This window comes from Nicotiana tomentosiformis, chromosome 1 (assembly GCF_000390325.3).
Source record: "Nicotiana tomentosiformis chromosome 1, ASM39032v3, whole genome shotgun sequence".
NCBI lineage: Eukaryota > Viridiplantae > Streptophyta > Magnoliopsida > Solanales > Solanaceae > Nicotiana > Nicotiana tomentosiformis.
In genome coordinates, this window is record NC_090812.1 from 68,636,543 (window position 1) to 68,660,923 (window position 24,381).

Here is a 24,381-nt window from a genome sequence, read left to right on the forward strand (position 1 = left end):
TCATGCATTCCATTTGAAATCGGGATACGAATTCCCTCAACATTTCATTACCCCTTTGCTTTACTTTAAAGAGGTATGATTTCCTTGTTGCAACCTTTATGGCACCAGCATGTGCCTTTATGAACGAATCTGCTAATATGGCAAAAGAATTGATGGAATTTGGTGGTAAATTGTGATACCAGATCATCGCTCCCTTCGAGAGGGTTTCCCCGAATTTTTTCAACAACACGATTCGATCTCATCGTCCTCCAAATCGTTACCTTTGATGGCACATGTGTAAGAGGTGGCATGTTCCTTAGGATCAGTCGTACCATTATACTTTGGAATTTCGGGCATACAGAATTTTTTGGGGATTGATTTTGGTGCCGCACTTTAGGGAAAAGGCTTTTATATGAATTTTTTTGAATCAAGCCCTTTTATCATTGGTGGAGGCCCGGGATTTGATCGACCCTGGTATTTTATGTTTCCACTCTCTTGTCATTTGCTTCGACTCGTTTTGTGAGTTCCTCAAGCAATTTAGTAATTCCGGGAGTGGTCCCCGATTCTTGCTTGTTTGATTTCACTATGGCGGGCTCCGTTCCGGGGGTGATTTCTCGAAGTGGATTGGAATCCGGCATGCTTTGTACGCGAGTTTGGCTCTGTAACTAAGCTATCGCTACTTGTTGGGCTTGTAGCATCTCGAAGATCATACGTAAGCTGACCCCGATTTCCCCCGCGTTATGGGTGTCTCGGGCTACGGATCGAGTACCTCCCTGAATGCTTCTTTCCGGCCCCGGGTGCCAAGTTGTTTGTTTCATCTTGAAGGCCGGCTTCGTGGTCGATAGGTAAAGCCATTGCTGATTTGAAGTTGTAAGCTGGCGTGTACTGTAGATTTATATCAAACGATCAATATTATCCTTAGCTCCACGGTGAGCGCCAAACAGTTTACCCGAAAAATCGGATAATATTAAATTTATATATGGTTTTAAGGATACGTAATACCTTTTGATATGAAGATAAAGACACGAGTATTTTGATTATGAGAATGACAATGATGAAGAGAAAGAATGAATAAGATCTAGTAAAATAAACAAAAATATCTTTTTTCCTATACAAAGATATCTCCTTGTCTCATTTTACTGGATCTTATTCATTCTTTCTATTCATCATTGTCATTCTCATAATCAAAATACTCGTGTCTTTATCTTCATATCAAAAGGTATTACGTATCCTTAATACCATATATAAATTTAACATTATCCGATTTTTCGGGCAAACACTTCTAGAGTTCTAAATTAAAATTTTGAACATCTCAAAAAGTAATTCTTTTCTCAGCATTCAGTAGCAAAAGTATTAATGTATTATTATGTGAGAAATAGAATTAATAAAAAAAACTAAATACTGTTATGAAAATAATTATATTGTGGATGTTCATTTATTACTCCGCTATAGATAATCTTCCTGAAGAAGATTATCTATTTAGTACTCTGTTGAAGTTTATCTACAAGCAGCTGATGCAGGCAGGTTGCAAGCAGCTCAATGAAATGATTTGCAGCAGTTTCTTATTAAACAGGCAGGTTGCAAGCAGCTCATGCAGACAGCTTACAAGCAGCTAAAGAAAAGCCTCGCAACTGCTTCCTTTCTTCTATAAATAGAGGAGTTTTCAGCTCATTATGTAGATGAATTTGAAGTTGAATAAAATATCAATCTCCCTATATACTTGTCTTCAGTTTATTTCTTTTATAGTCTTTATTTTATAACACGTTATCAGCACGAGTTTCTAATCTTGTCATCAGTCTGAAAGTATTTTTATCAGAATGAAAATCACCAATTGACTGTAGGCAACTCGGCAAATAAAGGTGGAGTGCTTCTTCTCTCGTGACGTAATTGGTGAGTCTTTGTTATAAATTCCATTTCTCTGAACACCTGAGATGCAATCCTACTGGCATTCTTAAGATAAGTACTACTATTAAATTATGTTCTTTATGTCTTTTGAGCTTGAATAAATATATGTTTATCATATATGTTAATTACTGTCTTTCTAGCCAACTAATGATGCCGATGCCGTTTTACTTGGATGTGGTCTCGTGAAATTGAAAAAAATAATTGATTTTACTTAAGTTGTTATATGGTAGCGAGACACACCAGTTTTTATATGGCAAACGATTGCGGTCTACGTACATGTATACAATAGTTATTTTGTGCTTATTGTCATCCTAATTATCTTAATAATGGATTACAAAGTGGATACCATTGTTAGATCCACTTAAACTCCAGCATAGTTTACAAGAAATATACAACCACCAGAAGTGGTTATGTTTCGTATATCTCATTGTAACTAAATTTTGTTAACCACCAGAAGTGGTATATGCCTATGACCACCAGAAGTGATAATTTAAGCCTTCTGTGATTACAATTAAAGATAAGCTAGAGAAATATTCTTTATATTACATGCACGTCTCGATTTGCTCCTCAAGTAGTAAATATTTTAAAAGAGGTTGAAGCATCACAATTGATGTGATTAATGCGCGTTCAGATAATTATATTCGATTTTCTGAAGGATGAGAATTTTTGATAAATATTAATCCATTCCCTAAAGTGAATATGATAATATTAATAAAGTTGTAAATATGAACGTGCTCTTGATATAAATATATTACAATTCACCTCCAGAAGAGGTAATATGATTGAGAGAATATATACTCAATTTTTCATATTTTAATTTGCTCCTAAAGAAGTAACACAATTGAAATTTTCTCCCGAAGCAGGAAAATATTATGAAATTGTGTCTTTCTGTGCGTAAATAAAATAATGAGCTATTCAAAGTTATTTTTGAAGCACATTTCCATTCCCTGTAGTGAATGAAGAAATACCACAACTCACCTCCGGAAGAGCTAGAATAACAAATGATATAAATATTATTTTTGTGGCATAAAGATCATTGTCGCACGTACCTGTTGTACGTAAAACATCTTGGATAATTTTATTAAGTATCATTCTAAGGCAAAAGCATTCTTGTAAAATATTTTTTACTACAACCACATTAATATATTATGGTTAGTTATTGAGTTCCCCGAAGAAAATAACAACTCGTGTATCTTTCCTTAAAAGATGCAATGACTATGTGACTGCCGTATTGATACAAAATATTCAGATGTTAATGATATTTCTCCTTGAAGGAGATATTTGTCACAAAATTAGTGGTAGAAATATTAAAATTCTTAATATTCGTCATTTACGAATTTAGAATTAGTTTTATATTGTTCATTTGATTATGATTTTCTCTCATGATACCAGAAGTGTCTGAGCAATATTTGATAGTACAAAATGTATCAACAACTCCTGAAGAGCTAATTGTTGTCTAGAAGACACATGACACCAGTAGTGTCTGGTAAATATTAGATTGTGGATAATAAAGAAAGGCTCTCGAAGAGCTTATATACAAATATGTTATTCATATTATATGATTATGGTCAAAACATATGTTGTAGTAAAACAGAAGTTTACTGATACAAATGGCTATTATATTGAGACCACAAATGATTGGAAGACTGAAAATCTCTATGTTTCCACAATCATATGGGGTAAAATAATATGTATGTGAGAAGTTACCCGCCTTATTCTTCAAGTTGTACTTATCATGTATCACAGTAAACCATAAGTTTACTAATGCAAAAGCAGTCACAGTAAATTAGAAGTTTTACTGAGGCAAAAGTAGTTACAGTAAATCAGAAATTTACAGATACAAAAGTAGCCACAGTAAATCAGAAGTTTACTGATGCAAAAGATTATGCCATAGTAAACCAGAAGTTTACTTAGAGATAGCACATGCTATGATAAACTTGAAGTTTTCATTTGCCATCTTTAAATGAGCTATTTGAGAATTCAGATAAGCATATACTGAAGAACTAGAAGATTCTTCAAGAATTCTCTTGTGTTGCTTGTTCTCATAATAACTTGATTATACCAGCTAAAGTTGGGACTAAAATCCCCGAATTCTGGAATATATAAAAGGTGAATATGGGCTCATTCACCTATCATGTGAACCACTTATAGATGCATATATAAGATGGTTACATGTATGTTTATTGTCAACCTGTAGTTTGGCATTTGAAATTATCTTTCTCAATTAAGAACATAATTTTCAGATTATGAAATCAAGATAGTTTATCTTGATGATGCTGGTTTATATCCAAGCTAGTTTAGCATTGAATACCTCCTATTAATGGCTAAACTATTGCTTATGAGAACAAAGCCTCATGTGTTGGTCTAAGATTTTCTAAATTGCATACAGTAGCACTTGTATGTATCAGACCAACAAAATATGATAAGTCCTCCCCTCATAATTGGTTTAGGATCAGAAACCAAATATTTTTACTATCTAATAACTTTTGATGTGTGGTATATGATTAATTTCTCTACCACAATGCACAAAGATAGGTTTTCCAAAGAAGATTGAGGATATGAGTTAGTTTTTCTAATATTTGGGGGATGGAATAAAATAGCTAAAAAATATGCTATATGAATCGAATTATCATTAATATGATCCTCGCTTAGAAGATAATTCAAGTCAAATGCAAGAAGCATTTGCTGATCCAAAATTAAATATCATATTTCAGCTGCAAATGCTCCTATTAAAATTAAGTCCCTGAAGGATAGAGTTTACTGTACGCATGAAGCGTGGTAGACCAATCGGTTCCAAAGGTAACAATCCTTGAAAAGAATAGGAGCAAATGATCAAAAAGATCATAATAAGGAGGAAATAAGCTCTGGAAGAGCCCACGACATAACATTTCATGAAACTCCGGAAGAAGTTCAGGTACCTGAAAATAAAGAAAGTGATGAGATCTCAACAAGTTATGTCACTTGCGAACCGATATAAAATGATCGTCGACGATATATTTGATACAATATAGTGCACAATATTGTAAAAGATTGTGAGGATCAGACCTGTAGTCCAGACACCTGAAGATGTCATGACATCTAAATGCAAGGCATAACCTATATGACTCGTTTGATTAAGTCTATATGAAGATCCCTGAAGGATTTAAAATGCCTGAAGTATATAGTTCAAAGCATCGTGAAATGCATTCAATCAGAGTACAAAGATCTTTGTACGGTTTAAATCAATCTGGGCGCATGTGATATAATCGCCTCACTGAATTGATGAATGAAGGTTATGTAAATGAAGGCATTTGTCCATGCACTTTTACAAAAAACACAACATCATAACTTGTTATACTTATTGTTTATGTTAACGGCATAAATATCATAGGAACTCCAGAAGAGCTCCAAAGGGAAAAACTTTGTCTTAGTCTGCAAATTGAATATTTAGAAGACGAGATCTTTATCCATCAATCTGTCTATACAGAAAAGGTCTTAAAACGTTTTTACATGGACAAAGTGCACCCATTAAGTACACCAATTGGATGTTCGATCACTTGAAGTGAATAAGGATCCGTTCTGACCTCCAGAAGAGGATGAGGAACTCCTTGGTTCTGAAATACTCTATCTCAGTGCAATTGATGCACTTATGTATCTTGTTAATGCTACAAGGTCTGACATAGCATTTTCTGTTAATTTACTAGCAAGATATAGCTCTTCTTCTACACGGAGACATTGGAATGGGATTAAGCATATATTGCGATATTTAAAGGGAACTCTTGATATGAGTTTGTTTTATGCCAACAAAGGTAGTGCAGATCTTGTTGGTTATGCAGATGCAGGTTATTTATCTAATTCCCATAAAGTTCGATCTCAAATCGGGTATGTGTTTACATGTGGAGGTATTGTCATATCATGGCGCTTCACAAAGCAATCTATTGCTGCTACTTCTTCAAATCATGCTGAGATAATAGTTATTCATAAAACAAGTAGGGAATGCATATGGTTGAGATCAATGATTCATTTTATTCGAGAAAAATATGGGTTGGAATGTGATAAAAGACCCACAATTTTATACGAAGACAATGTTGCATGCATAACCCAATTGAATGGAGGATTTATAAAAGGAGATAGAACGAAGCACATTTCACCAAAATTATTCTATGCACACGATCTTCCGAAAAATGATGACATTGATGTGCAACAAATCCGTTCAAGTGACAATCCAGCAGATTTATTCACTAAATCTTTACCAACTTCAATTTTTGAGAAGATGGTATACAAGATTGGAATACGAAAACTTAAATATTTGAAACAAGATTTTCATCAGGGGGAGTAAAATACGCGATGTACTCTTTTTTCCTTACTAAGGTTTTTTTCCCACAGGGTTTTCCTTATAAGGTTTTTAATTAGGCAGCTAGCAATGCGTATTACTAAATATATGTACTCTTTTTCTTTCACTAGGATTTTTTTCCACAGGGTTTTTTCCTAGTAAGGTTTTAATGAGACATATTATCTTTTAATGAACATCAAAGGGGGAGTGTTATGAAAATAATTATATTGTGGATGTTCATTTATTACTTCGCTATAGATAATCTTCCTGAAAAAGATTATCCATTTAGTACTCTGTTGAAGTTTATCTACAAGCAGCTGATGCAGGCAGGTTACAAGCAGCTCAATGAAATGATTTGCAGCAGCTTCTTATTAAACAGGCAGGTTGCAAGCAGCTCATGCAGACAGCTTACAAGCAGCTAAAGAAAAACCTCGTAGCTGCTTCCTTTCTTCTATAAATAAAGGAGTTTTCAGTTCATTATGTAGATCAATTTGAAGTTGAATAAAATATCAATCTCCCTCTATACTTGTGTTTCAGTTTATTTCTTTTATAGTCTTTATTTTATAACAAATACCTATTATTATTTAGCTTCTTGGAATTGAAACAACTCCTTTTCTTTGGATCAACACAGAGTAAGTATAACTATATAACTTTATGGAATAATCATAAAACCTTCTATCTCATCTAATTCAAAGACCAAAAATTAAAATGGCGAATGGATATCAATCATAAATTTGATTCCAAAAATTGCTTCAACAGTGTCGGAGTAATTCAGTCGGAGCTACCTCAACATCGCCATGACCTCCGGCACCGATATCTCGTCCTTAGAAACAAGGTCAAAATTTTCATCATTCATCACATGCTAAACATTTTTTCCCAGTTTCGTCACTAATTGAATTAATTACATATCAATTACACCAAATGTAAATTCAGCCGTGTCTGCTTTTATAATCGTGGTATTCTTTACTGGAGACTGAAATTTACTATAACTTATACTATAACTTTATTTGTCGATTAGCAGGATTTTAAGAATTGAAATTGCAGTTATTTGTATCCATTGTTTCTGCTGCTTGATATTCTCGGTCCGTGATTCTCAAGTCACTTATTTTTTGTGTTAAATTCCCTAATTTGGAATTATCCGTGCTAGACTAGGATGTTCTCGAAAGTCCAAAATGATTAATTTGGTCATATTAATTAGACCGGTATGAGAGGGTTAAAAATTGATTAGATTAGTGATGTAATTTTGGTTTAGCAGTTAACAGGTTTATAAGTTGGCATATAATCATGCTTGAATACTACTCCTATCATCTTTAGCAAGAGAGCTAGACTGAAGCATCTGGTCCAGTTGTCCAGAAATTAAGATACTATGCTGGAATAGAGGCAAAAAGGATATACATTTGCAATCAACTTTTTTCTCTGAAGACATGATATAAGAATAAATGACAAATTTGATAACCTCAAAACACTGTAATCAACTTTGATCTCTTAAAGCATGATAAATAAAAAAAAGGGCAAAAGTTTAGATAAAATGGAAAGACTAATCTTACTGTTCTATAAACTTTTGACATAAAGCATGTTATGCTTCAGGCATGCAGCACACTACTTTTCTTAATGCTGACTTCCAATTTATCAATGCTTTGTTTACTTGCTTTGCTATTCTTTTTCTTTTCTTTTTTTTGTTTCTCACCGGTGTCCGCTACCCACATTGGGTGATTGGGCCCGACTAATTGGGCCCGTACCAACATTTTTTTTCATTCCTACGGTTCAAACCCGAGACCTTTGGTTAAGGGTGGAGGGATCCAATCCATCCCACTGCAACACTTGGTGATTTTAATTCTCAACAGCTAGGGGTGAAACCAGGCCGAAGAGGGGGCCGGGAAATAGTTTTCAACCAGCTATAGACGCGCCTCGGTTAGAATCTCACTAGCTGCGTCATTGCCCCAAGCACAAAGATCAACTTGCTCTGCTATTTCATAAGATGGCTGATGCTTTAGTTTGCTGTATGTTATATTGTTATTGCTTTGTGATGTTCCTGACAAATGGTTTGGAACTTTCTAATTCTCAAATTGAGTCCAGGTACATTTGTTCTTGCCAGGCTAGAGGAATTCCGCCTAATAAACAAGTTCTGTTAGCTCTTTTCAAGGTTTGTGATACTGTAGATGTCCATTGTTTACAACCATCAGAAATGCTATCTTTACTGAAAATATAAGCTTATTAATCCTTGTTTTCACTTGTTCGCCCATTGAGGTAGACTTCTACTAGCTGAATATCTTCTGGGAAACGATGATCCTCTAATAGAAAGATTTGGGCTTCATATCAAGAAAATTTATATTGGGCATGTTAACATGATTTGAGATTTGTTTCAAGAAAGTTTTTGTTCTTCAGCATGCTAAGTAAATGTATTTCCTGGTTGGCATCATAATGAGTTGCTCTAGTGGTAAGCACCCTCCACTTCCAACCAAGAGGTTGTGAGTTCGAGTCACCCCAAGAGCAAGGTGGGGAGTTTTTGGAGGGAGGAAGCCGAGGGTCTATCGGAAACAACCTCTCTACCCCAGGGTAGAGGTAAGGTCTGCGTACACACTACCCTCCCCAGACCCCACTAGTGGGATTATACTGTGTTGTTGTTGTTGGTTGGTATCATAGGGGTGGCTATTTTATTAAATGGAGTTCCTTTATCCTTCTCACCGGCCACCGCTAGTGATGTTTGTTTGACTTTTGCTGCAGAATGTGCTGCTTGTTTCTTCATCTGTGTCATCTGAAATCTTACATTCTTACTGTCATATTACTGCGCAGGCCAAGTTGAAGAAAGCCCGCCACGAGGTGTCTAGCTTAGTGATTTTGCTGGATGACATCCAGGATGCTGATTTCCACCCACTGCTCGATTTGTTGATGGAAGTTGATGTTTCTGAGATTGATGCAGTAGATATTATAAATGGATCTGTATGCACCCTGAGTTGGGAGTATCTTCTTTCTTTGCTGCGTGCTAGCAGTAGAAAGTTACGAGTTGTTGATCTCCAGGATATATTGTTTGGCAAGGACTTCTTGCTGTACGTATTGGCACAGTTTTATATTCTATTCCCAACTCTTTGCCACAATTGATAATCTGTTTTGCTTTGCTGCAGATGCAGCCATTTTTTAAGTAGGTATATTTTGGAAAAGTAAATAAAGAAAGAAATGCATCTTCACGGTAGGGAATGAACCCGCTTCAATTATGAACCATGAATTGCATGTGATGTTTTTTGCTAACATATAGACTTTTTCTATCTATTTCCTTTAAAAAAATATTCCACATAGATTTCTTTAATTACGTATTTCATAAGAGATGTTTTAGTTTTGACTAATATATGCAGGAGGAATCAGCACAAAGTCCTTTTCTTATTTTACCTTTCTGGTCCTTTTCTTATTTTACCTGTCTGGATCGGTTGCCTAAACTCATAAGAAAAAATTTAATGTTTAACTGTTGGCCAGTCCGAATTTACCTTCGAGGATCTGTAATAATCTCAAAATATTTGGTACACACACAATAATGGATTCTAGGAATAATTTCCAAGAGATCTTATGAAAAAGAATACTTTTGTAAAGATGTAAAGAAAATGTCCAGCATTGGGAAAAATACTTATCTGACATAGATTGAAAATCTTTAGCAAGTTAATTTTTCATATACTCGAAATATATTCAGAATTAAATTGAACAGAAGCATCAAGGGGAAAGTTGCTTTGAACCAACTATTTTATCCCGAAATCAAACTATTCTAAAATATCCAAAAGAATGAACCCGACAATTGATCGTCTTCTCTGCAATGAGCATGTGTCTTTTTTCCTGTTTTCCGACTGACACATATATTGCTTTTCCATTTGTTGTGTTTAGACATAATGTGAAATGGATAGGTCCTCCTTTATGCAGTACTTAGGCTGATGTGCATTCATTACCTTTAGATGTGTCTTTCAGGGATCTTGCTCAACGAGGCTTACCATGCCAAGTGCTAAATCTGAGGTCCTCCCATTTCCGAAAGCTCACCATGATTGGGAATTTTATGCGGATGCACACCCTTAACCTGGATTCCAGTGCATCCCTTACTAACTTCCGTGAGGAGTGTTTTACCTGTATGCCAAATTTGAAGTTCCTCTCGTTGTGTGAGACAAGAATCACTAATTTATGGACTACCACTGCTGCACTTGCAAAACTCCCTTCCTTAGTTGAATTACGCTTTCAGAATTTTTTACAAGATGATGAAGCACGTAAACATCCTGCATCAGATAGAAGGGATGACTACTGGGATTCAGATCATACAGAGATTAGTATTCATGATGAAGCGCCATCAGTTAGTGGTGAAAGTATCATGTATAGGCATTTTAATGAAGAACAATATTTGAATAATACTGATATGAATATTGATAGGAGTAGTGAAGATTCATCTGATGACAGTGAAGTGGATTTTTCAAGTCAGGATCGTGAAACGAGTTCCATGGAACTCTTGCCTGATGCACCTCCTGGTTTGGAGGATCTGGTTAATCTGCAAAATGAGGTATACCAACAATTATATTTTGTATTATTGTTACATATATTACTTAGCATGAACAATTAACCAGATTCCGCTTCTTATTTTAATTGGGCTGAGAACACCAGTGATATAGATAACAGGAAAACAAAGTTACTCTCTCTCGTATAGCAGTCTTCTCTATTTTTCCCCCCTGATAATAATATCCAAAAACTAGGGGGTATAAATTAATTTATCTTTTAACGCCATCATCTCTCTGCTTCTACGACCTGCTAAAGCTTTGCATGCTAAAAATTTGATTTCACTGCAGAACACCTCCCTCAATGCCCCTATATTTGAGTGGGAAAAAATGACAATCGTCTTTTTATTGCATCATGACAGGTTTCTTTTGGCACGTTAGATATGCAGGATGACGAAGAGCCCTTCTTCCGTTTGTCTGACTCACGACTGTCATACATTGCTCCGAAGAAGTGTATATCTCATAATCCTTCACCAATATGCTTTGAAAAATTCTACCGAGAGTACATGATAGTTTCACTGCCAAACCTGAAAATTCTTGATAACTTGCCTATTAGGAAGGTTGATAGAGAAAAGGCCGAAGTGATCTTCTCACAAAATTTTGAGTACCTACCATATAAGAGGAAGAACAAGGAGAGTGTTGTCAGCATTCTGCAAAAGCGTGAGACTAGAGCAAACCATACTCGCAGGCTCTTTCCTAGGCGAAAGTCGCAATACTTTTATTCTAGGTCATTGTCTGCTGCCAAAGTTGGTTCTGCTGCTTGGCCTGCCCTTTGTCCCCTCTCTATCATGGACACCACAGCAAGAGATGATAGAAGAAGCTATCGACCACGCCAATTTGAGTATCATCCATCTGATGCAAGCCTTATGGTTTTTGGAACATTGGATGGTGAAGTGATTGTTATAAACCATGAGAGTGGAAAAATTGTTAGTTACATTCCCTCACTCGGAACAATGAACAGTGTTCTGGGTTTATGCTGGCTAAAAAATTATCCCTCCAAGGTATATCATGTAAAAGCTTGTAAGTTATGACTGTATCTGGTGAAGGAATATTCCTGGAAATTGTGTTCCTTGGATCCCTCTGTGCATACTATTGTATTTCAGACTATTCTTTTCTTGCTAAACATGCTCCTTGCTGTTTCTGGTTTACACCTGATATTATTAATAATTTAGATATATTGTTGTTCATTTCCTGAATAATGTTGTCAAAAAACTGAATAAGAATCCAATCTTTGGGCGCAACTAGAGGTTGTAATTCTCAAGTAATATCGAAGGATTTGCAAGTATTTTGGGAAATGCTTTTCTTTTTTATAATAGCCATGGGTCCTCTATTAGTCTCCATGAACTCTGCTGTTGAAGGGTTATAAGTTTCTCATGAACCAATATTTTGTTATGTTCAAGTAATTTAGCTGGAAAAGTGACAAATGAGCAGAATTATGATGGGACTGCTTTATGACTGATGAATATAATCACTTTTTAGGTCAGATTTTACATGTTTAGAGTCTGCTGTGGAGAAATTGTCAGCTGCAGAGGAAAAAATTTCAATGGCCATACATATATATATATTTTTTAGGCGTTGTAAACTCAACCATGCCAAGTCGTTGAACTTGAGCACCTGCCTATTTTGACAAAACCCTTGTGTTTTTCTCAGGTCATTGCTGGTTCTGATAATGGTTCACTTAGATTGTATGACATCCGGTTGATGCCTCCAACAGCCACAGGCAGCCATCAGAGTGCAGGTTCAATTATGTTTGATGACTTTGACCAGTTAACATCTGTTCACGTCAACTCTACCGATGAGTTATTTCTTGCGAGTGGATACTCAAAGCATGTTGCTCTGTACGACATTAGCAGTGGCAGACGCTTGCAGGTGTTTGATGATATGCACCGAGAACATATTAATGTCGTTAAATTTTCACACCACTCTCCATCTATTTTTGCCACTTCATCATTTGATCGGGAGGTCAAGATGTGGGATTTAAGACAGAAACCAAACCAGCCTTGCTATACTGCTTTAAGTTCTCGAGGGAATGTGATGGTTTGCTTTTCCCCTGATGACCAATATCTTCTTGTTTCGGCTGTTGACAACGAGGTAATTTGTTGAGATAAGTCAGAGGTTTTGTCCCATTTACAATGATTCTCCATGTCGGTCCCTGCTGTTATTGTGATTGTCTGGAGCTTTTTTCGTCATCTGTCCCTGTTGCGGAAATTTCAATGTATAGCACAAAGTAATCATATCATATTACATGTACTTATAAAAATAATCATATTATACTTATAAAATATTAAAAAAAAATATTCATATTATATTACATATAGATTTTACCAAGAACCCTTTTTATCTTAAATGCTTGACTTCCACTATCACCCTCATATTCTTTAATCGAGGTTAGAAGAGAATTCAATGCTATCTGATAATGTCATCAAATTGTTAGGAAATGATTAACTCATAAAGATGATTAAATATTTGGACAATTATCACCTTGGAAGAGAAACATGGAAAAATTTCACCTATATGCAATAGCCACTAAACAAAGAATTGGCCAGTGCAACAGGAGGAAAGAGATTAAGTACTGGCTGAACTATACAGAATTAGGATTGATGTCGTATGCCTGTGGCGAAGCCATTCCGAAGGCTGACAGGAAGAGGACAATTGTTTAAGACCAACTTCCTTGGATATCCCAGGAGACATTCCTATGAAACAAAAGTTTGATATGCAAAAAGAGAGCAAGAACTTCTAAAGGCATATAAAATGCTCATTATTTACCAAGGAATAACTTCTTTTTCCCCCTCATTTTCTTTGAGAAGGTGGATGAACTTATAAATTTGATAACAAGAAAAAAAAAATTGTTCCATAAAAACAATGGCCCACCATTCACGTGGATAGGATAGTTTTAAGAGGGATATGTGCCAAACTGGCACAATGCAGCAGTAAAATGAAAAGATTTATGAAAGTGGTTTTTAATGGATTTGTATTATATGCAGTTCCGCAAAACGTCATCCTTTTCCAGGTTATATTGAGAACATGGAAAAATTATTGGCAGGTGAAACAATTGTTAGCTGTTGATGGGAGGCTCCATCTAGATTTTAGTATAACTTCAACAGGGAGCTCTCAGAATTACACTCGCTCTTATTACATGAACGGAAGGGATTATGTCATCAGCGGAAGCTGTGATGAACATGTAGTCCGCATCTGCTGTGCTCAAACGGGTAGGCGGCTTAGAGATGTATCATTGGAGGTAATCTGGTTTAACTTAGCTTGCTTTTCCACTGTTTTTAATTTAACTGATTCGAAAACATGATGATTATCTTTAACATCATAATTGCACTGCTTGCTGTTTGACTGAGATTGTATCTTCATGTTGTTCAGGGAAAAGGTTCAGGAGCTTCAATGTTTGTCCAATCATTGAGAGGGGATCCTTTCAGAGTAAGTCCTCTTTTCTTTACATGTGCACTTAACTAGTGGGAATTAGATATCACTTTATATTAACATTTGGAATTGTAATTATAGAACTAATAAATACTGAATACTGACCTAGCTGCATCACTGATAGTCTATGACTATTGAGTGTTTAAATAGACTTGTCAGAAGGGAAATGAGGCTACTCTTGCAGTTAATAATTAATGTATGTAATTATCTGTGGACTGTACCAAACAAATTCGCTCAACCTTGAGACAGAGTTTAGAAATTGCAGGTTAAAGAATTGAGCTGATCTTTCTGCTGGTCTTCTTGTGAGCATGGCTAACGGGTCTTATATCATTAGTGAAAGAGGGGTTTGACTAGATTCTTTCACTCTGTGCCAGAAACAGTTCTTGCATATTCTCGCATAGGAGAGAGATTTATATATTAAAAACATATTTTCTGAATCTGGAGGCATATTGAAATGAAGCCCAGATTGAAATGACCTGCAATTTAAGTTTTTTTTTTTTTAATCTCAAATTTGATGATCTAAGCCTATTAACTTGAGATCGATTGTATCAAATCCTCCATCACTAGTGTGCCAAATTATTTAGCTGGAGTGCTGGACCAAGCTAGAAGTTGAAATATCTATCATGAAGCTTTTCATGCAACCTTAACTTGCCACTAGTATTGCTTGAGATCAGCTCAGTCAAGTGTCAAAGGCTGGTACAGGAACAAGTCAATCCCTCAAACTGGGAAAGTTTACGTATCTCTTTTTCAATATTATGGTGTTTTCAGGATTTTAGCATGAGCGTCTTGGCAGCCTATATACGTCCGAGTTCAAACTCAGAAATTGTTAAGGTAAATTCAATGCCTTGACATGACGATTTTGACATTGAGCAACCAGATTCCTAATATTCTTTCATGAATATGATGCAGGTAAATCTGCTGGCATCAAGTGACCAAGACAAAGGGTACTCGTACACTCAGCATTCTCATCCATTATTTAGTAGCGGAGGCTGATCTTTCTGCAGTCACATTACATGCTACATATAGTTATGGACACGTTGAGAATGATGTTGATCTAGTTCATGGCCTATTAGAAGTAGAAGGCGCTCTAGTCGGAGCTTTGGTCGCCGGCTCGCCTGTCATCAGTCACCAACTGCCTTGATCTTCTGGCACTGGGCAGGCGTCAGCCCTAGTGAAGTCAATACCAGAGACAAGCTGTTTGGAAGACAAAACCAACTGAAGAAGGTACTTAATGCTTTCTGCATGTTCAGTATGTACCTGTAGTCTTTGTAGATGCACTGTAGACTAGATAGGTATTAACTAAATGAAATGGAAGTAGGAGTGCAACAGAATCAGAATGTAGGTTGCTTCTTGTTATCTGTAATTCTATTTGAACAACCTCGTGTATGTTGTAACATTTGTATGAAGTATAGTGCCTGATTAGATACATTACTGAAGTGTCTGCTTCTCTGATGTTCTCTCATCTTTTACATATACCAAATATTGTAAAGACTAGCATTTTGAGCTGTTGATGATGGTTTCAGTCCTGAACTCACGAGGCATTGTATATCTCATATATTTTGGTGAACTTCGTTTATTAGTTAGAGCGCCCTTTTTCTTGTTCTTGTTAATACACGAGATTTCATGGGAACTTCCACAAGACATCTAAGGTTAGAACATTTTAGTTATGTATGCGTTGAATTTAGCAAAATAAAATTTAGCCTGCCTAACCTGTCCAAAACTTGGGTAGGTTTAACTGGAAATATATTCATTAATTGGTTAATTTAGGCGCAATCTAAATTAACTGGTTCAAGTACACCTGTGCCCATTTTGTTTGTTCTTGTTTGAATTTCAAAGAACCAAACCGTTTAACATATGGTTTGTAATTTATTATAAGTTTCTTTCATGTACTCGACACTTTTAGTTGTGTCATATAAACACATTTTAGTCGTTATATAGTGGATGACTCGCGAAATGAGTACTTATTACACAAGGTATAGCTTTTGATTTCTAGAAGGAACAACCTCATACAATTCCTAACCAATTAAAACCAAATACAAGTTATCTTTTTCCATCAAAATACAAGTTGAGTTATAATAATAAACTAACACCGTTTGCGCTAGATTTCGCCATTGATGGCACGTGTTTCCCATTTTACTTAAGATGAACTCACTGTTAAGGAAGAAAAAATAAAGATAAAAACAAAACAGTCCCAGACTGCTCTCTTGTAACGGGGCTATAAATATATACCCATGTTGTGTCTTTCTACTATTGCTTAAAGTTCTGAGTTTCCTAAGAAACATTTCTTCTCTGCAAAATTCTGTACCAGATCTAGTGAAGAGAAATGAAAACCAAAATAAAGAGGCTTTTGGTAGCTTTTATGTTGGTGTTTGCTCTTCTTTTGACATCCTCCTTTCTTGAAACTGCAACGGCTAAATCAGGTAAATTAGCTTAACATTGGTGCCATTCATTCTAGCAAAACTGCTAAATAGAAAAGAGCATCCAATGCACAAAGTTTTCGCTATGCACGTAGTCCAAACAAGATCGACTTATGTTCGGTTGTTTATTTTTACATAACCTTATCTTGTATTTTTGTAAGAGGTTGTTTGCAGGGTCAATTGGTTTTTTGGCCTTTTACAAACTTGTTTTTAGTTTTATGACCCGATCTCTTTTTTACCCATGGGAGATTTATTTTACACATAAGAGATCTTTCATTTACACATAAGAGATCTAAAAAAGACATTTTCTTAAATTCAACATTGTAAAAGGCCAAGAAGGCCTAAAACCTCGTTATTTGCATGATTGGAACTTTGACCTTTTCGGCACAGGACAACCACCCTTGTCGCTGCGCTAAAACTCTCTCTAGCAAAACATCTAACTGACTGCATGAAATATACAAGGATGTAAATTATATACATTGTATAAAGAATTTTTATATTCAACATTTAACCTGAGCAGGTAATATGTCTTATTTTTTGAGTTACTAATCTTACTTTTATAGATGATTGCATGTAATTATCTTTTAAGTGACCTAATAGCGTAAAATACTTTTATACGGTCAGTTTATAGAAGTTAAACTCAATTTACAATGAACATGGTGCAGTGTATTGTGCCCACAAGGCCACAAATGCAAAGCTCGGTGTTCCAAGTCAATGCGTGAAATACTGCGAGTTGTGCTGTGCAAAGTGCAAATGCGTTCCTACTGGGACTTATGGCAACAAGCATCAGTACCCTTGTTATAGGGACATGAAAAACTCCAAGGGCAAGCCTAAATGTCCTTAAAAATAAAACCATATTTCTTCTCCTGCTTCTGTACCTAAAACTATGTTTACTAGTATTTGTTTTGACTAACACTCTTTTGTGTCTGTTAAACTTTCAGAATAAGTGAGCTCCTCTAGGACCTGTTACCCAATCTTGTGTGGGAATTGAGAAATTATGATATTAAATCCTGCCATTTCTTTTTACTAATCAATTTTCTTGCATCCAATGTTTTGAAACAAATGCCCCTAGCTTACAAATGAAGGATTTAACCGAAATGTATAATTCTAAATACCTTACTTAAAGCTAAGAGAATGATTTCTTCACCACACATTTTTATTAAATGCTACAGATTAATTGAACTCCATCATAGAAAAGAGAAGATGGAGAATTAAAAGCACCATGTCCAAAGCCCCACGAATGACTTCAAGCAAAAATGTCAAAACAAGATTCAGTTACGCGGTTAAAATATGCTATAACATGTATAATCTTCTTGATATTCTATTAAATAGGTTAATGGAAAAGATGATTGCTATTAGACCAAATGAAGGAGGAGTTGGATTTAGGCTTTTAAACATCCTAGATACCAGCATTATACCATTTAATCCAATTAAATCGTAAAGGCATGTCCAAACATCTAAGTGTGGTTAATTTTACATATGGTCACTGAATTTTTCCCACTATAACAGTAAAGCCAATACTATTTTTGCAACACCCGACATACCCCTCTGGAAAGGAGAAAAGGGAAAGAAAAGAAAAACTTGAAACGTATTTATTCTCCAATTATAAAAGAGTATGTACAGTGTATCCTGAAAATCTTAGCACAAGTTCAAAGCTCTAAAACACTTTATACATCAAATAACATATTTTACATGCTTATCAACAGCGTCCAGACAAGCATTGTAAATCAAAGTCAGACAATAATAGGTCTGTCGAGTGTTCCATCAAATAATTACACAACCGCGTACCATTTGCATAAACATATTTCAGCCAATACACTGATCTACGCATTTATAAATGTCAAGCAAGCAAATACGTCTCACGGATTCGGCCAGATCAAACAAGAGAAGAGCGCTCCATCTACTTGCTTATCGATACCTCTCTCAGCCTTTTTGGCTAAAAACAAGTGTCAATCAACTTGCTTATTGCTCGAACTTTTGTTCACACGGCAAGGACAACAGTTCAGTAAGTTCCACCCGATATTCTAGACCTCTAAGGTAGTGCCCCAGCAGCATGCACCTGATGAAATTATCAAGAAAAAAAAAGTCAAAGTTACTGTCTTTAAATACCAAATAGTAAAATTCAGCATTCAGCTCAAAGGCAGAAATCCAGGGCTTTTCAGAATATTGTGAAATACTAATAATATTTTGATATCATGAAGCAACACAGCAGCACATATAGACAGTTAACAGATGGGCCAGCATATGAGTAACAGACGCCAACATTACATGATCATATGAGCACATACTGACAGTTAACAAACTGAACAGTAGAAGAGTAACAGAAAGCCCAAGATTGACAGGCAAACACCTGATCAAAGCAGCAAGAGCAAGACTGAAAGAGAATGGGAAAACAGAACAGATGTTGCAGCTACACTAATACAATTGGAGCAAGCAAGAGCATTTGATTCCAACTTGTACATGAAACTTCTTTATTCTAACCCTTACAGGATTCAACCAAGTACGACACAGTAAGTGCAAACTGGCTATATTTGTATCCAGAAACTACTAGCAGTTTTCAAGAACCAATAAACCTACATATCTATAAATTTAAGTTCCTAGCTTGTTCGTATAGAAGTCTAGTCAAATTAAAGACAAATTTCTCAACACCCCAGTCGTACTACTAGAAAACTAATATATTTGCAACCTAAGCATTAAGATCATTAAGAAAGTATTCTCACCAAAACAATAGACGAGCCAAATAATCTCTAGTCAATGATATCTGAGGCTGGAAGTGAATAGATGTGTTCTCGACAAGATCGATGGAATCTTCAGCTCCAACATTTACAGTTCCCGCAGAGGTATTATCTGATAAATCAGAGGCCTTAGAATGCATTCTAGGGGATAGAGTTGCGAGTAGTCCATGGACTACTGAATGGATGGTCTCCTTTACTTCCAAGGATGTTGGTTCTGATAGCTCAGCAACCTGCTCGCATTGATGTGGCAGTAAGCAAAGCAAAGACAATGGGAAGACAATAAGATAGGAATATAGGAAGATAAAAGTTTCCCAACTTCCAATTCTGAAAGGAATGAAAAGCTAGAGAACATATTAAGACAGCAAAAATTATAGAGTAAATCAAGTTTACGCACAACTACTACTAACGGGATAACAAGCTTCAAGGTTGACTTGGTAGCAAAATCAATTAAAAACATAGGAAAGAAAATCCTCCCTACCCACAATAATGAAGTTATGAAACTATGCAAAAGAAAAGGAGGGAGAGAAACGCCCCTAGGGCTTTAGTCCAGTGATAAAAGTGTCATTCATCCAGTGATGTGTGGGTTAGCTGACGGGTCGGAACCCTAACGCAGAAAAAAAAAACTGACTTTTAAGTGGAAAAGGTAGAGGGGCAGGCCCATTATGCACCACGTTTCGAACCATGAGCCACTGTTCCTCGAGGATTTCTTGGATATCAAAAAAAAAAAGGAGAGAAGCATCTTTTTCTATTCTTGGTATGAATAAAAGAGGTGTGCAAGTCTTTGTTCTTTCTCTGAGTAGAAAAGAAAATTTTGAATAGGTGTTATTTCACTTTATTACCCAACGTATATTCTCTACTTTGTCCGTAATTCTATGGTCTCTTTTGGAGAAAGAGAAAGTTCAACCTAAAAGGCCCTCTTTCACTATGAAACTTAAGGAAAAGGAAAGTTGACATGTTATATAGAAAGAGAGCCATTTACCTTCTCCGGCTGCAATGATCTTAAGTAGTCCAACAACTCATTCTTTTCCTCACCCACAAATTGTTGCATCTGAAGAGCTGCACTTTTCCTCTTAACTTCATGGAGTTCCTTCCATACACAAAAACAACAGACAGGTCAATTTAATGTTCAGACAACACGAAGCAAGAAATACAAAAGTAACTAGAAAGCAAATCTGGCAGTTGAGTGGACATGGCACGTAGTTCGTCTCAAAACATCCTATCAGCTACAACATTTAGTAACCCTTCCCCCTCCGCTAATGCCAAATTAAAACCTCAACAAAGGTGAATTGGTATTGGGGAAGCTGTAGAACTGTAGTAGGCAAGTCAGCAGTACAAATGAATTATTCTTCTCACTTGTACTTTATCAGTATCACAGACCATATTCATGCAAGCTAATAATCAAATACTCTGATGATGGGAAATCCAGACCACCCAACAAGTAAAAAACAAAAATTACGAAAGAGTATCGAAATGCTAATTCCCCTTTTTCTTTAAGATGCCAGGTGAGACTCTAGGTCCAATATGTTATATAGAAAAAAGTCTTGGACTGCTATGTCCTTTAATAAAAGGTACATCCTACAATTAAAGGGGACTAAATCATTAATATAAGGTGTATACACTGCAATGCTGATTCTACCTTTTTGTAAGATGCTAGGCGAGTCTGTAGGTCTAATATGTATTGCTGAGCTTCGGGGATCATTTTACCAACGTCTGGAATATCAGGTGAAAGTTCACTTTTTCCTTCTGATGTTGGTCGGTTATGTTTCGAGTTTTGGCTCGAAACATTTTCATTCAGCAAGGTCTCATCTCCAACTTTGGAATCAATTTGCTTTTGTCTATCAATATTTCTATCATATATTTCAAGGTTCTTTTCAAGACAAAGCCTGTACTCGGCATTTCGTAGTGTATACCTGCAATATTACAATGGAGTGCACTTTATGCTACACCTTCAAATAAAAGCAGCAACAACAACAACAACCCAGTAAAATCCCACCACTTTCAAATACAAGCATCAAGTAGAAAGAGCAACAGAAGCAATTTAAGCTCCTTTTTGCCAGAAATTTGTAAAAATAGTTCATATCTTCGATCTCTCGCTACTCCCCTTCCCCTGTCTCAATGAAATTTAAAACATCATACTCCCATTATTCTTTCAGGTTTTCTATTAAAGTCAACCTGAGAGTGAACACTAAAAACAATGAGAATTTGATGTAAATGCCAACCATATTTTGAAATATTTCATCCCTTCGCTCATTTATTTCTGTTCATCTTTTGAGATTTTCTTGATAGTAACTAGTGAAATATTCTATATATATTCTGGTCCAGCCAGGCTCTTCTTCTTTTTTTCCAATTTATAGTGGGGTAGGTATGGAGGAGAATGTTTTACATGGAAAATATCTTCTGAAGAAATGTTTTACCTTGTAAAATCATTTTCTGGACCACTTTTCAATATATAAAAGTTGGTGGCATATGAGGTAGAACAAGGTATTCAATAGGCATCCAGGGAGTGTAAATGAGTACAAAAAGCACATAGCTCCTGTACATTACTTTTACGCCTATCTAAGACTCAAGGACCAAAAAACTTCTTTCCTCTACCTTTCTTTTGATCTCTAAAACTAAATCCTGCTAAGCATAAGCATAATGAGGTTGTGGGCACGAGGTGCTCATGTAAAAGATAAAGCATACCCAGTCATCATTGAGGAGATCAAAAGCTTGGAGATTGGTTCCCACAAAGCTTCAATTAGAACTTGAAACTGGTCAGATGGAAGCAAGCCCAACATGCCTGATATAGTTCTTTTCATTGCATCAATGGTTGTGGGCGGTACATCTTTTTGAATAAGGCTGACGTCCAAAGGCTCTATCTCTTGGATCAAATTTGAGAGGACTGATTTCTGGAAAGAATTAAAGAAGCAAAAAGGGAAAAAAAGGGCAATCTTTAATCAAGTTCATCATTATGCTACTAAAATTTCCTATGGCACTATTCCCAAGGTTGTTTATTTGTGAATGAATAACCATCACTTGCGCAACATACAAAAGTGACAGCAAGCAAATCATATTTTTAACTCAAGTCTCAATAACAAGAATACTTGTTTTTCTATAGATATAAATAAAACCTCAAAGATTTTGCAGTACATCAAGTAATGGACTAAAAGAACATAAATGCAACTCAAATCAATGCGCGATATATATATATATATATATATATATATATATATATATATATATATATATATATATATATTATTATTTTATTTTTTTTTGATAACCGTGGTGTCCGGGCCAGCTTGCGCGCACCTCGACTAATTCCACGGGATACCTGCCACCTCCCACCAGCAACAGGTAACTCTATCCACCAAGACTTGGATAGATGGGAAGAAATCACCTAGTATTTGCCTCCCCTGGGATTTGAACCTGAGAGGTTCTCACCCACTTCATTGACCACTAGGCCACACCCTTGGGTGCCAATATGATAATATAAGTATCCCTCCATGTTTTAAGAACAATGTCAAACGTCTGTAGTTAGTGACCTCGAATATTATCATACATTTTCATTCCCATAATAAGTTACAAGATAGACGATCATATGCATCCCTGAATCTACATCATTGGAATGAGTAAAACTCTAAAGCCAAATTAATTTGTCTCTTTACTTAAAAGTTAAAACTCATCTCCTAGCCGACCACAGCATGTCCCAAATTTAAAGACAACAAATGCAACTCTAACAGATATACATGTTCTTTTAAAAAAAATCAGTGTGTATATATATAGTATCCAAGTTCGCCAGTCAGTGCCTTATGTGCACAAATCAAAATCCAATTAACACAAATTGGCAATGACTTTCCATATATAGAGACATAAAAGGCAAGTTAATTTACGTTTAGCAGCAAAACAGTACCCCAAACTACTATGAACTGTAGCATACATAGTAAAACCAAATTAACAAAAACAGATTAGAATATGCAAATTAGGTATCACAGCTAACCTTGGATCGAGAATTCTGATTGCTCGCACTGAAACCATCAAAGGAAGATGCTGAAGAAGCAAAAATTGAAGCAGTTCGTAAGGTTGAAGATTTATTAGGAATTTTGATGGAACGAAAAGTTGGTAAGGATGAAAAAGATAGGCGCTTGAGAGGAAGAGGAGAAGTGGAGAGGGAGAAGGAGAAGGTTGCCATTGACAACCACTACTGTCTCCTCCTCTCTTTCCTCTTTCTGATCCGACCCGGGGAAAGGGATGACCTTAATAGCACACTGTACATGCATCCTAAGGATCTAAAAGTGTGGAGGACGCGTCTCTCTTTCCCTAATGGGCCAGAGCTCAGCCCAGTGTTTTGGATTGGAAATACTTTATTAAACCACTTTAACTAAGACAGGATCCTGACTTCCTTACTGGACTCGATAAGCCTTGTGTGAGTACTTTTGAAATGCATTTATTTATGAAAGAATTAACCCGTACTGCTTAAACTAAAAATACTTAGTGAAAGAATAATATATATATAATTTATTTATTAGCTATATATAATCTATGTGATTAAAAAATAATAATAATAAATATGACCGGCTATTTGTGTAAAGATCCATTTATTTATAGGAGAATAAATAAATTTGGTCCCTCAGTTATTGATAAATTCTAATTTTGGTCTTTGTGATATATATATATATATATATATATATATATATATATATATATATATATATATTTAGTCTTTAATTAATTAAAATATATGTCTTTGATCCCTTTATTTAGTCTCTTTCTAGAACAGTATTAACCTCAAATATAGAATATCAATGCAAGTAAAGACTAAATAATTGAATGACGTAATGGTTAGGAGTTTGTTACATTTGTAAAGATTCACAAGAAGATGGATCAAAAGTGCACATTTTAAATAATATTGAAGGTTGTAAATTATTTCACGAACTAAAATTATATTGATATTTATAGAGTAGAAGCTCAAATTTCATTCTATTGGTATCCAGGCAATACACAAATTGACAAAAATCATATAAGAGATCACGTAAACTCAATCTCTTTCTTATAGAATAATTCAGTGGAAAAACTGGTTAAGAAGGCACTATCAATACGATTTATCT

At 35.6% G+C, this 24,381-nt stretch overlaps 2 protein-coding genes and 1 pseudogene across 7 annotated transcripts; 1 reads left to right on the plus strand and 2 right to left on the minus strand.

Moving 5' to 3' along the window:
- The first annotated feature begins 6,856 nt into the window (after positions 1 to 6,856).
- On the plus strand, positions 6,857 to 15,672 carry LOC104109925 (protein DWD HYPERSENSITIVE TO UV-B 1). Of its 6 annotated transcripts, none has more exons than XM_009619315.4 (10): positions 6,859 to 7,031; positions 8,292 to 8,339; positions 8,990 to 9,243; positions 10,145 to 10,721; positions 11,076 to 11,714; positions 12,364 to 12,804; positions 13,757 to 13,951; positions 14,083 to 14,139; positions 14,911 to 14,973; positions 15,052 to 15,672. In XM_009619315.4, exons 1-10 carry the CDS (start codon positions 6,912 to 6,914, stop codon positions 15,133 to 15,135), a joined length of 2,478 nt encoding a protein of 825 aa, XP_009617610.1. In that variant the 5' UTR covers positions 6,859 to 6,911; the 3' UTR covers positions 15,136 to 15,672. The 6 variants fall into 6 exon arrangements, with proteins under 6 accessions (XP_070040461.1, XP_009617610.1, XP_009617611.1 ...); XM_009619317.4 differs by having other exon boundaries at positions 6,874 to 7,031; positions 8,273 to 8,339; XM_070184360.1 differs by lacking the exons at positions 14,911 to 14,973; positions 15,052 to 15,672 and adding an exon at positions 14,710 to 14,903 and having other exon boundaries at positions 6,857 to 7,031.
- LOC117279984 (U4 spliceosomal RNA) lies at positions 8,012 to 8,150 on the minus strand (annotated as a pseudogene).
- Positions 15,673 to 18,128: 2,456 nt separating the features above from the next.
- On the minus strand, positions 18,129 to 23,533 carry LOC104109923 (uncharacterized). Its single transcript, XM_009619312.4, has 6 exons — positions 23,274 to 23,533; positions 21,977 to 22,182; positions 20,931 to 21,204; positions 20,274 to 20,381; positions 19,280 to 19,524; positions 18,129 to 18,618 (listed from the first exon to the last, which is right to left on the minus strand). Exons 1-6 carry the CDS (start codon positions 23,463 to 23,465, stop codon positions 18,522 to 18,524), a joined length of 1,122 nt encoding a protein of 373 aa, XP_009617607.1. The 5' UTR covers positions 23,466 to 23,533; the 3' UTR covers positions 18,129 to 18,521.
- Between the last annotated feature and the right edge of the window lie 848 nt (positions 23,534 to 24,381).